Genomic DNA, 12,921 nt, shown 5'->3' with positions numbered 1-12,921 from the left:
AGATGCTGATATACAATGAGAGCGTGTGCTAAGATATTACTTGCTATATTTGATAGGTACTCAACTCTTTGTGGACTCGAGCTCGACCTACACCAATGTCGTTTACCTAACGTACTTATCGGACATTGCATGTATTCGTAAGTACAACTGGGGAGCGGCTACATTGACCTACACCTGCCACCGATTAGGAGAGGGGTGCCTGTGGAAGGCGAGGACTGTGACTGGAAGTTGTACCCTCTTAGTAGTAACAAACTTTTATCCTTCTACATTTTCTCAAAGATTATTATATATTTGTGATAGTATGTTTGATCACCGTGTTTTTTTCAAGGTTGGATACTACATCACTTCCCTGATATTATTGGCTGGGGAGAGGTTCCATATTACACTAAGGATATGCCGCGTGCCAGAGCCTACGCCTCCCTCAGAGGGAACCAGGATCCAGATCCTTACATGCTTAGTCTTGATCGCATGGTTGTTGAGGACATCCATTACGACTGCTACGCTGATCATCGTGAGACGGTTCTGTTTGATGAGATCGTACTATATTTTGGATGGTTAGCTTCCAGTTCGACCATCATTGTTCGTTATCTTTCGGAGCGCATCATGCGCCAGTTCGGCTACCAGCAGACCATACCTCACCACTCTTCTGACTCCGCTCCTATCACCATGATCCGTCGGCATCTAGATGAGGTCTTTGTAGACTGAGAGCACCACTTGGTTCCTGTAGAGGCTCGGGCGACCACATTAGAGAAGGACTAGAGCTGCGTCGACAGGTACATCACCCGGTACTACAGAGTGTCGCACCCATACATGCTTCCCACCGCACCTGGATCACCGCCTAGACCAAAGCCACGAGGAGATTCTGCGGACTCATCATGCTCAGATGGACCACACTCAGGATGTTCTTCCTCAGTGTTGTGAGATAGTTGACATGACGCGGGTAGGTATTGTCGATGGTTTCTTGTCTGAGGGGTCTGCTGGCCTGCGTCTTATGGAGGGCATCCTTAGGGTGGCAGAGGGGGCATTTTTGTATGGTAAAAACCGTTTCAGGACAGGTGGGGCACTCGACAGTAGAGGCAGAGTAGCCAGCAGACGGCGCGATGGACGCGAAGGCGGGGTCAGAGGCAGCGGAGAGGCGCAAGATGATGTACGACACATACATAGTAGTGATGTTGACGGATTTATTTCATATCTGTATTTTGATTTCATTTTTGCACGAGGATTAGATATATGTATTCGACATTATTGGCCGACGATTTATACTATGTTTATTTTTGGTGTACTATTTAATTATTGCCTTTAAATCACATTACTTTGATTGACTGGAATGGAATTTTCCATTGTTGTTATAAAAATTGAGTTTTTGAGTGAAATGGATGTGATTTTAAAAGATAGCCAGACTGTTGTGTAGGTGCATCTACGGAACACTTTGTTTTAACACGTTTCGTAGTTGTACCTACGAAAAAAAATTTGAAAAAAAATATGCTTTCGGATGTACATCTACAGAAGTAGGGACATAATTGAAATTTTCCAAATGACTAAGAGATTCAAAGAGTCTATTGAAAAATTCTTGTAAAATAAAAGTGTATAATATTTCAAGGTTTCTATTATTTATTTTATGAGTACAATCAATTTATAAATAAATAAAAACACAGCAAAACATCTATAAGCACACACAAAGAAATACAGGAGGCTAAACCATAAGAGAGAATAACAAATAGCCATCCAAATATACAAAGAGGACACTAACTAAAATTTAATTATTCATATTATAATAATACACTGCTTTGCTGCTGTGCATTCTTAATTCTATTTCTTACATCTTAGAGAGGAGGTCGAGTTGGCCTTGAAGGATTTACATGTGGTGTTCCTACTGTGGGAATGTCAGGTGGGTAAAAATGACCTTGCTCTTTTTGTCTTGGTCGCAGTTGGTTGGGTCCATTGGGTGCACCGTGATTAAAACCAACCGGTTTTTGTCGATCAGTTGGCGGAGGAGGCGGGTAATTCATCAATCCTTTTGCAGGCTTATAATTCTGATGATTTGGATTTCCTTCAATACTGGTGAGAACCAGAAACATAACTAGCAAGGATAAATAACACATGTTTCCAACCATATTATTCTTTGTGATCAGCGATATCACACGAATAGTTAGGGTATACCACCACCTTCAGAGTTCAAGGTTATATATATGCCACAACTTTCTGAAAATTAAGGTGTGTACATAGAAAAGAAAATGTTTATGTGATAAAAGTCAAGCAAAGAAAATTGTTCATTTTCTTGTCTTCCAAGGAGTATTAACGTGATTATTACAATTACATGTTCAAGGAAACGAAGTGCATCTATATTCACACAAACAACACTCACGCATCAGATTTCAACATTACGAGGAAAATCATCGGACCCGAAAATTGATCTAGGGTATTTTATTCCATCAAAACCATGTCTATAAAATATTAAATCATAAAAACAAAGTGTAAAATTGAAATAAAAAATTCATAAATATGCTAGAAAAAGAAACATATTTTTGCCTGCTCTAACACTGTGGTATGACGGTTTGATTTGGATTGGTTTTGTGTAAAAAGTATGTCCAAACTAGGGGTGTTCGTGGTTCAAGAACTGCACTGAACTGAACTAAATTAGTGGTTCAGTTCAGTTTTTAAAAACCACTTTGATAAAAAATCAATTAACTGTTAAAGCAGTTCTAATTCAGTTTTAAATTGGTTTTGAACCAGATTGTATCTATAAACAGGTTTACAATCAATTTCTAGTTATAAACTGGTTTAAAACCAGTTTATATTTAAAAGTCAAATTTATTTTATTAATAATTTTCAAAATTGTTTTTTTTTAAATTCATCTCCCTCTCTTTATATATATATATATATATATATATATATATATATATATATATATATATATATATATATATATATAAATTATGCCAAGTAAATTTTTCTACCATTATTGAAATGATATTAAATCACTTATGGTTTTTCTCTAAGTTGGAGTTTTTAATTAATTAGCCTATTTGATGTTAAAAACAAAAACGAAAAGTTAAAAGATGAATTTTGAATTGGGAATTGGGAATCATTAGCTATGGAGAATAATAAATTGGATACTGTAACGCGAAAGCATCTCAATTTAGAGCAAGAAAATATTCAATTGATTGATAATGCATGCAGCACATTCTTAGGAAAGGGGTTATGAATAGATTGAGTGTGTATACATTATTTAATGACTAATTTAATATTAACCGTTGATATTAATCTAATGGCCGCAGAATGATCTCTCATCTCTCATCATAAATACTCCTCTCACTTAATTCATATTTATCGATAAAATTCGACTTTTTTGTTTTTTCGAAAAAACTCATTTTTTCATATTTACAAATAACTCGATTTTTACGTGTTTTCGAAAACTCAATTTTTCATTTTTTTCAAAAAACTAAAATTTTTGTATTTTGGAAAAAATTGATTTTTTCGCATTTCCGAAAAATTCAATTTTTCGTGTTTCAGAAAAACTCGATTTTTCTTTTTTTCGAAAAAACCTGATTTTTTGTATTTCCAAAAAACTCAATTTTTTCGTGTTTCCGAAAATTTGATTTTTCATTTTTTTCGAAAACACTTGTTTTTTCATATTTTCGAAAAACTCGATTTTTTCGTATTTTTGAAAATTTAGATTATTTAATTTTTTTAAAAACTCGATTTTTTATATTTTCAAAAATATTTAAATGGATTAAAGTTGTAAGTAAACATAATTTATTGAATCATAAAAATATTACATATAGTGAATATATTTTTACGGATTTTTTTTAATTTTTTAGAAAAAAATTATTTTTAGATTTTTTTAATTTTTTGGAAAATAAATATTTTTTAATTTTCAAGAAAAAATTATTTTTAGATTTTTTTAATTTTCAGGAAAATAAATATTTTTTAATTTTTTTTGTGCTAAATTATTATTTTTGGTTTTAGGAAAAAACAAATATTTTCGAACCAGTTTATAAAACGAAACTGGTTCTAAACCGGTTTTAAACTGAATTTGAATTGTTTAAATTAAATGGTTCAGTTCATTAACCATTTAAGTGGTTCAGTTTTTTAATGGTGCAAAACAATTCAGTTCTAGTATACAATTCAGTTATCCATATTTTTGAACACCCCTAGTCCAAACCAATGAAAACTTTATCGATTTAGTTTAGATCAGTTCAAGTTTTTTTAAAATTGAAACATAATCAATAATAGGTTTAGGTTTGATTTGATTGATAAGTTTAAAAATTACTTTTAACACAGAGAGTCTTGAAAAAGTTTATTTAAATTTTTTCAAACTAATTCAAGTGAAATTAAAGAAGTTTATACAGCATTCTCAAAATTTAATAAATCTATATAACATAATAATGATAATTTACCATCAAATATAAATACTTTTTTCTTAAATTAAATAATTTATATAACATAATCAAAATCATGATAGTTCATCATCAAATACAAATAAATTGATACAATATATTTGAAGTTATGATACTTCGCCATCAAATACAAATGCAAACCATTATAAATCAACTGACCAAAAAATTGTGAAGTGAAACAACGCACTTATGTTGTGATATATTTGTGTTTGACCAACTATTCAATGCCACTGCAAGAAATACTCTTCCAAGTCACGTGAAGTTGTGACGTGATTATCACATGAATAAAAAAAGTCAGTTGCGATGTGATAATCACGTCACTATAATTTTTAATATTAAAATAACATTCATAACATTAACATGGTGAGTGTCAAATTTTTTATTTTATTTTTTTAAAATAGCAACGTGGGAATCACGTCACAACCCTAAAATTAAAAGAAAAAAATAAAAAAAGACGTTGACATTCACATGGGGGAGTTTGAAAATTTTCAAATTTTAAATAGTGACGTGGGAAAACACTGTCGCTAAAAAAAAGGCTAACTTGACTCTGATTGGAGCAGGCTTTTGTAGGTGAGAGAATCTTCTTTATTACCGTTGATCACATTGCGAGATGAATTCCACGTGTGTAAGTTGCGACGTGAAATCCACGTCGCTGATTGGCGTACAAATTAATGTGTTTTCCCTTTCTCCCAGCCAGACCCATCGTTCCAAACAATATACTCTTTCATACTCTTTCTCCCTTCCATACTCAATCCCATTTTCCATCTCTTTCTCTCGACTAAACTCACAAATTCTTCCCTCAAATTTCCCAAATTTCTTTCATTGATGTATAAAGGTAAGTTTTTCATAAATAAAATTTGTTAGTTTCGTTATTATAAATTCTGTTTGTTAATTTAGGGTTTAAATTTTTTTAAGGTATTGAAGAGAAGAAGATTGAAGAAGAAGAGGGTTGAAGGAGAAAAAGATTGAAGAGATTGAAAGTTGAAGGAGATTAAAGTAGAGATATTGAAGGATAGAGACCATTGGTTTATGCAATTTCAGGTATAATTAATTTATTTTTTAAGTTATTGTTATTTAAATGACTTTTTCATTATAGTTATCTAACTATTTATTTTGATGTCATCCAACATTGCAGTAAAAATGTGTGTGGGATCCACTGAAAGAGAAGTAAATAAAAAAATTATTATGGCAGAACTGCAAGACGACTTTCTGACATGCTATGACGTGCAAGAAAGTGTTGGGAACTTCATGGCCTCCGTCCTAGTTGGATAGGCGAAGACATTTTTCAGGAACTTCTTAAATATTGGGAGACTGGAGAATTTTTGACTAAATCTGAAAATGCAAAGAAGATGAGAGCATCTGAAAAAAGGGGTTGCCTTAATGCTATTGGAAGTATAGTGAGCATCTTCGACTTGGTAATAATTATTACCACTTTTAAAGTTATAATTTGATTTATAATATATATTATTAATTATAGTTAATTTTATTATTTAGGCTAAAGAATTGAATAGACCGCCTCTGATGGCTGAGCTGGTTATAAAGACTCGGACAAAGAAAATGGGGAGTTTTGTTGACGATCCCCCAAACTTAAACTGTTGCTTGACCTCAAGCGACAATTACAAGAGAAAATGACCTTCCAGGCACACCGGTGTTCATACGTGAGATATTCGTTTGTATTGATCAAGAAACAGTTGGTCCGGTATTCACATGACGCGGCGAGTTTCTGCTAGAACATTAATCCTTAAGCTCCCCTTTTGGATACCTCTCCAACTATGCTTTGCACTTAAGTCTCTTTCCGATTTTCCTCTTCTTTCATTCGAACAATCACATTAAGGCACTACATTTCTTATAATGATCATCACATGCATGAGACGAATCAAGGCTTTTTATTTTCTTTTTCTGGCACCAAACGAGCAACATTTGCTACTTTTAATTACCGATGAAATTTTCAAACTTTGCAGTTATATATTGTCCTTTTTGGACGACGTTTGGGGATCAACCTCCTTTGGGCTGAATAACCGGGTGAGGGTTACCCAACTTAGCAAGCTGGTTGCCTTTTACCGCCTTTTCGTCATCTGGTGCCAACTTTATCAATTTTTTTCTCAACCAGTCATCATGCATGTGAATCTGAATTATGCCAGATTGTATCAATAAACTACTCGAGGAGTACTTCTCAGGAGACAAGTACTATGGTGCAAATCTACACGTTAGACTCGTATTTCTTTTAGGGAACCAAGGGTGTTTAAACAAACCTCTTCTTGTCACATTATTCCGAACTTCCTGTCCTCAAACAATCCTCCCTTCATCTCTATATACTATTCCCGATCGCTCTTTAAGATCAAAACTCTTCAACAAAAATTAAAATTTCGGTCAAAATTTGAGAAGAACTCAATGTTTGGTTTTACACATCATAACAAAAACATAAAAAGAAAAATGCAAGAGTAAATCCTCCCCCAAACTTGAACTAAACATTGGCCTCAATGTTTCAGAACAAGCCCGAGAGGGGTGACTCACAGAGGTTAGTGCAACTCTAACTGCAGCTTCCTAGCATTCACCAGAAAGTCCCCCTTTTTATTTCCTGGAAAAAAATAAACAAACACAAAAAGAAAACTAAGTTATTAAAAGCATGGGTTGCCTCCCACTAAGCGCTTCGTTTAACGCCGCATGGATCGACGGTCAATTCCTCTTGTTAGGGTGGCATATATGACACAAAGAACACATCATCTTTTTTCTTTCTTTTGTTTGGTAGCAATCCCATGAACTTAAAGTATTGATGATGTTGCTGCCAAATCTTTTTTAGCTTGATTTTCTTGAACAAGGCATAAATGTCTTCCAATACTTTGTCAATTTCTTGTCTTTCATCTGCCTTGTTATAAAAATAGTTTTTGGGGATACTCTTTTGTTGAAGATTTTCTTGTGGGATGTCCACATCTTCACAAATTGTTAAATTTGTGGTTTTATCCAAAACTCGATCATCTTCAAGTTTCCTTATTTCTTCTTCCCCACATTTCTTTTTTACCTCAAATTCTTCTATTCTTACTGCATACTCTTCATCTGATGTTATGCATTTTTCTTCTGGTTCCGCATATTTTTCTTCCAACTCTAACTTTCTCCAAATAAACCTATCTGGATAAAAGTTAGCTTCCTTACATTCATTCATAAGGATTCTTACCTCTCTCTTATATGCTTTAAAAATTTTAGTCGCCTCTTCCAAGGTGACTCCCGAATCAGGGGACCAACATGCAGGAGATACAGGTGGCAATGTATCAAAACAATACATAGCTACAAAACTCAGACAATTTGTTAGTAGCAAAGTATAGAAGAATTCATGAAGAAAAAATAATCTGACTTTTTTTTTATAATAAAATCAAATTCAAATAAACAAAAACTGAAAACAAATTTTTAGTTAACGAGTAACAAAATTTCAACTGAACTAAAATCAAAACTCTATATTTTGGCAGTCCCCGGCAACGGCGCCAAAAACTTGATGGGTAAAATAGCAAGTGTACTATTTTGCCTCTATAGTAATAATAGGGAAATTCCCCGAATGTCGATCTCAAGGACTGCACGTTAATATCGAGTTTCAATAGTGGTTCAATTAAACAAAAACTAATGTTGGGGTTGTGTTTGGAAATTATGACTAAACAATAATTAAAATAAGCAGAAAAGTAAATTGGCTTTTTGACAAATATGAGTATTATGCTAGGGTAAAGTGTGTGATTGTTCATGTAATAACCTTGGATTTAGATCTCCTCAACAAGTTCATACTATTCAATTACCAGCCCTTTAGGATATTTTCCCCTAATTCCTTAGCGGGAAAACCTTTGAACATTCATCCTAAATCCTAAGTCCTTAGAGAATTATGATGAAATCAAGCCTTTATTTTATCAAGAGTTAACCGGTAACTATAGGGTATCCCTAGTCCTAGGTGATATCTACTATAGTCTAATTGTACAAAAACCTTAACAACCGTTGTCCAGCTGGTTGTTAACCGTAAATCAATCTTGTTGGTCCGACAAAGAAAGCATAAAAACCTTATACAATTAAATTAAATAAGAAAACAAATCTATTAATGAATTCAGGAATTCAAAATCATTACAGAATCAAATCAGGGACACCCCCTAGCACTAGGGTTTAGTTACTCATATTGTTCAAAGAAAACAAAATATAAAATAGAGACATTACAAGAATTGAGATGAAAGTTGATCTTCAATCGCTTCCATTCATGAAAACCTTCTCCCAAACCCTTGTTTTCTCCAATCTTTAATCTTGTATCTTCTCTCGGCCAAAAAAGTCCTCTAATTCATCGTTAAAACTCTTCTAAATAGTGCAAACTCACTTAGGTTGGTTGGAAGTACCCAAAATACCCCCTTGGGTCAACACTTAATAAAAAATCACAAAAATCAGCAAAATCAGCGTTTCAGCCAACACTGCCCGTGTCAGGCAACACGGGTGGCCGTGTTGGCCCTCTGAACTTAAATTTTCAAAATCACTCCCAGCACTGCTGACACGGGTGCCCGTGTTAGGTAACACGGGCCGTGTTAGCCCTTAACTTCAGAATTTGGCTTTGAGTTCTTAAGCAAAGTTATAGCCCTTTTCGTTAGCGAAATTTTGCCACCGGAACCGCGTCATTCTGAGTTACGAAGCTCTAGTTATGATCAAAATACTACACACCTGTCACGATGAGAAACATGCTGAAAATTTCCAGATCTCACACTTGCTAACACGAGCCGTGTCAGCCCCGTGACTTTCATCTCTTTTGCATTTTCTTGGCCACGCTTCATCCTAACACGGCCAGTTTCAGGTGACACAGGTGGTCGTGTCAGACCTCATGTAGCTTGATTTTTCACTTCCTTCGAAACTCCCTTTTTTGTACTTTTTCGCATTGATTTGTCTCGATTTATTCCTTTGAGCCTGCAAACAGTAAAATACACAACCAAAGCATAAAATGTAGAAGAATGAAGTAAAACACTTGACAATATAAAGCAAAGACGACTAAAATCAACGGTAAATAAACGTGTAAAAACCACTGATCAACGATCGTATACAAAAAGCTTTGGTAAGTTATTTAATTTAATTACGTTGTTCATATTTTTTTTAACTTATAGGCAACTTTTATGGCATGATTTTCATGTGGCATGTGAGATGTTCTGGCATGAAAATCACGTGGCTATTTTTCATATATTATTTAAGTAAATTTAATTTAATTTAAATTATATTTAACTTAATTTTTTATTGTATGTGTTGGATGATTATCAGACATTGCTTGTACGATTTCTGAATATTAATCCTCAGTTTACTCCAAGACTGGCACTTGCTATGGAGTAGCAGGACCGGCCCAATACATATTGAGGCAATCTGCTATGGAGTAGCAGGACCGGCCCAATACATATTGAGGCAATCTGATATGGAGTAGCAGGACCGGCCCAATACATATTGAGGCTTGAGGCGAGATTAAAAAATGAGGCTTTTTATTTTATTTAATAATTTTTTTTCAAAAACATACTTTATTTAAAATTTTATTTTTCTAGCTTTTTGAGAAGCAAAATTATTTATTAAACTTTTGTAATCAATTTCGTTTAACATTTCTTTTATTTTTATTTTTAAAGTTGTTGATTTATAAATTATCAACAACTTGTTTACAAATAAATGTTGTTGCTAGGGATTGAACCGTGAACCAACAACTTCCTTAACTCAGTTAGCAAGAGCCAACTGAGCTACCCCACCCACCCTAATAAATCTAATCCATTTAATCTTTGTTGAGACATTGTAGACCTTAAATAAGATTTTATTAACTTTAATTTTGAAAAACTTCTTTCGGCAGACGCAACAGTAATAGGAATTGTTAACATTATTCTATAAGCAATATATGCATTTGGAAAAGAATCAAGTCTCTTTATATAATTAAGTATGTCAATTGGAGTATCATTTTCCACTTGTATTATTTCTCTTAAAACTTTTAGTTCCATAAATAATTCTAATCCATCAATATCAGATTCGGCGTTATGTTTCAATGATTTTTCAAGGTTAAAACAATTTTCTATTAAATTTTCAATGCCAATGGATTTTAATATCTTAATACTAAATAGAAAACCAAAAATATCATAATATATTTTAAATTGTTCAAATCTACTTTGAAACGAAGTTATTGCTTGATCTATTATATATAAGAAATAATCAGTTTTAAATGATTCTTCAGGTGATTTTATAACTTCATTGTCTATAATCTCATCAAATTGTTTCTTTCTACGAATAATACGTTTTTCACGAAATTTAGGTTCTATATTCATTTCAATAGCAATTTCTTTTGTAGAAATCAAAGCATTTTCAAATCCATTTTCCCTATACTTTTCAAAAAATGAAACAAGACCTTTTAGCTGATCTATTGCAACGTCAATACACATATCATTTGATTGCATATTTTTACTAACAGAGTTTACTGCAAACAATATCTCATACCAAATAGTCATGCCTAGCAAAAACTCGAAATTTTCAAGTTCATAAGTCGCTAAACATTCTGCTTCACTTTTAATTTTAGCCTCATCGGTCATTTCAGGCAATTTTAATAAAGCATCTCTTACTTGTGAAGTTTGAAATCTCAAAGCTCTTACACTTTCAATACGACTTTTCCAACTTGTTTGTGACAATGATTTAAGTGTTAGGTTGGGAATTTGATCTTGTAGAATTTTCCATCTTTTAGTAGAAGAAGAAAATAGTGTATATATGCGTTGTAATACTCCAAAAAAAGATGTAGCTTTAGGACAACAACTAGCCATATCACAAATCACTAAATTTAAACTATGACAACCACACGCGGAGTATAAAATGATCTAGGATTAATGTCTAAAAATCTTTTTTGCACACCTTGATGTTTTCCCTTCATATTAGACCCATTATCATAACCTTGCCCTCTTAAGTTACTAATATCAATTCCAATAGTATTTATTTCATTCACAATTGCATCAAAAATACCTTTTCCAGTTGTATCATTTACTATTAAAAATTCCACAAAATGTTCAACTATTTGTATTGAAGTAGAAGAAATATCTACACATCGTAATACAAAAGACATTTGCTCTTGATGACTTATATACGGAGTACAATCAAGTATTATTGAAAAATATTTTGCATTAATAATTTTTTGAACAATTTTTGTTTTAATTTCATTTGCTATCAAACTTATTAACTCATTTTGTATCCTATGTCCAAGGTAATGATTGTGGATTTCATTATTTTTAATTCGGCGAATGTGTTCTTGCATTATAGGATCAAATTCAGCAATCATTTCAATTAGACTTAAAAAATTTCCATTATGTTCTTGGTAAATCTTTTCATTTGTTCCGCGAAATGCTAAGTTATTTTTTCCAAGAGTTTTAACAACCGCAATTATTCTTAACAATACATTTCTCCAATGTTCTCTATCTCTATTTATTTGATCTTGAACATGTGTGTCAATTGTTTTATTTTTTAACAATCTCATTTCTAAATCAATCCATGAATTCATATTTACAATGTGTTCCTTACTCATCTCATGACTCCTCAACGTATTACCCATGTTTTTCCAATCGCAAATACCATCACTTGCTAATTTGCTTGTACTAGAAAGAGTATTAAATAATTTACAACAAAAACAAAATACTTTATTCAAATCTTGAGAATATATTAGCCATCTTCTTTCACGGTTTTCTCCATTAGACAACTTTTGAATATAAAATGAGGAAGAAAAGTGTCTTGTGGATTCATCCTTAGGAAAATCAATATCGGTAACTTTAATCGGACCTTTTTCTACTAATAAATCTCTCAAACTTGTACTAATATTTATCCATTGACTTGGATCATATATATTTTTAGTGGCGTCAACACTATGAAGCTCTTCTGTTAATAAATTACTATTGTCATTTTCATCATTGTCTATATTGTTAACTTCTTCTACAAAATTATCTATATTTTCATTTTGGTTGTCTATGTCTATATTGTTAGTTTCTACATGATTAATTAGTTCATTTGATGAACAATCACCTAAGTTTTCAAATTTACTTTTTTTGTTTGTTTTGATAAATTTATCTAAAGCTCCTTTTAATGCTTCAATTAAAGCATCAATTCTTTTCTTTTTTCTTAATTTTGAATTTCCAGATTCAAATTTTTGAGTCGACATTGCTCTAAAATAAAATAAATAAATGAAATTCACCAAAACTAATAAAATAGAAAACAATTAAATTAAACAAATAAAAATACTAAAATTAAAAACTAAATGAGAAAATGTTAGATAAATAAAACCTGATTTTATGCTTTTGTGGTGTTTTCTTTTTCTTTTTCTTCTTCAAAGAGAAGTCAAAATTGGAAAGAAAAAGAGGTCTTCCTCAAGCACAGTAGAATGATGTTTGTCTTGTACTCTTGTATCAATTAAAAATCCAGATATAAAAAAGAAAAGAGAATATTTTTTGTGAAAGATGAGACAAAACAAGTATATATGCTTTCTGTAAAACAACACGCTGATAGCCAAATGAATAAATGGATTAAA

At 32.3% G+C, this 12,921-nt stretch overlaps 1 protein-coding gene across 1 annotated transcript; it reads right to left on the bottom strand.

Annotated features, from left to right (window-relative positions):
• Positions 1-11,193: 11,193 nt before the first annotated feature.
• Positions 11,194-12,555, bottom strand: LOC131604263 (uncharacterized). The gene is made up of 2 exons (XM_058876714.1): positions 11,580-12,555; positions 11,194-11,447 (listed from the first exon to the last, which is right to left on the bottom strand). The coding sequence occupies exons 1-2, from the start codon at positions 12,553-12,555 to the stop codon at positions 11,194-11,196; spliced, it is 1,230 nt and encodes a 409-aa protein (XP_058732697.1).
• Positions 12,556-12,921: the final 366 nt, after the last annotated feature.

This window comes from Vicia villosa, linkage group LG5 (genome assembly GCF_029867415.1).
Source record: "Vicia villosa cultivar HV-30 ecotype Madison, WI linkage group LG5, Vvil1.0, whole genome shotgun sequence".
Taxonomy (NCBI): Eukaryota; Viridiplantae; Streptophyta; class Magnoliopsida; order Fabales; family Fabaceae; genus Vicia; species Vicia villosa.
This window is presented reverse-complemented; position numbering and strand designations above follow the sequence as displayed.

What these genes read in the sequence shown, in the direction of transcription:
- LOC131604263 (XM_058876714.1), bottom strand. Translation starts at nt 12,555, where the DNA reads ATGTCGACTCAAAAATTTGAATCTGGAAATTCAAAATTAAGAAAAAAG. An exon ending in GATACAAAATGAGTTAATAA is followed by an intron (nt 11,448 to 11,579) that starts GTTTGATAGCAA and finishes TACGATGTGTAG; the next exon opens with ATATTTCTTCTACTTCAATA.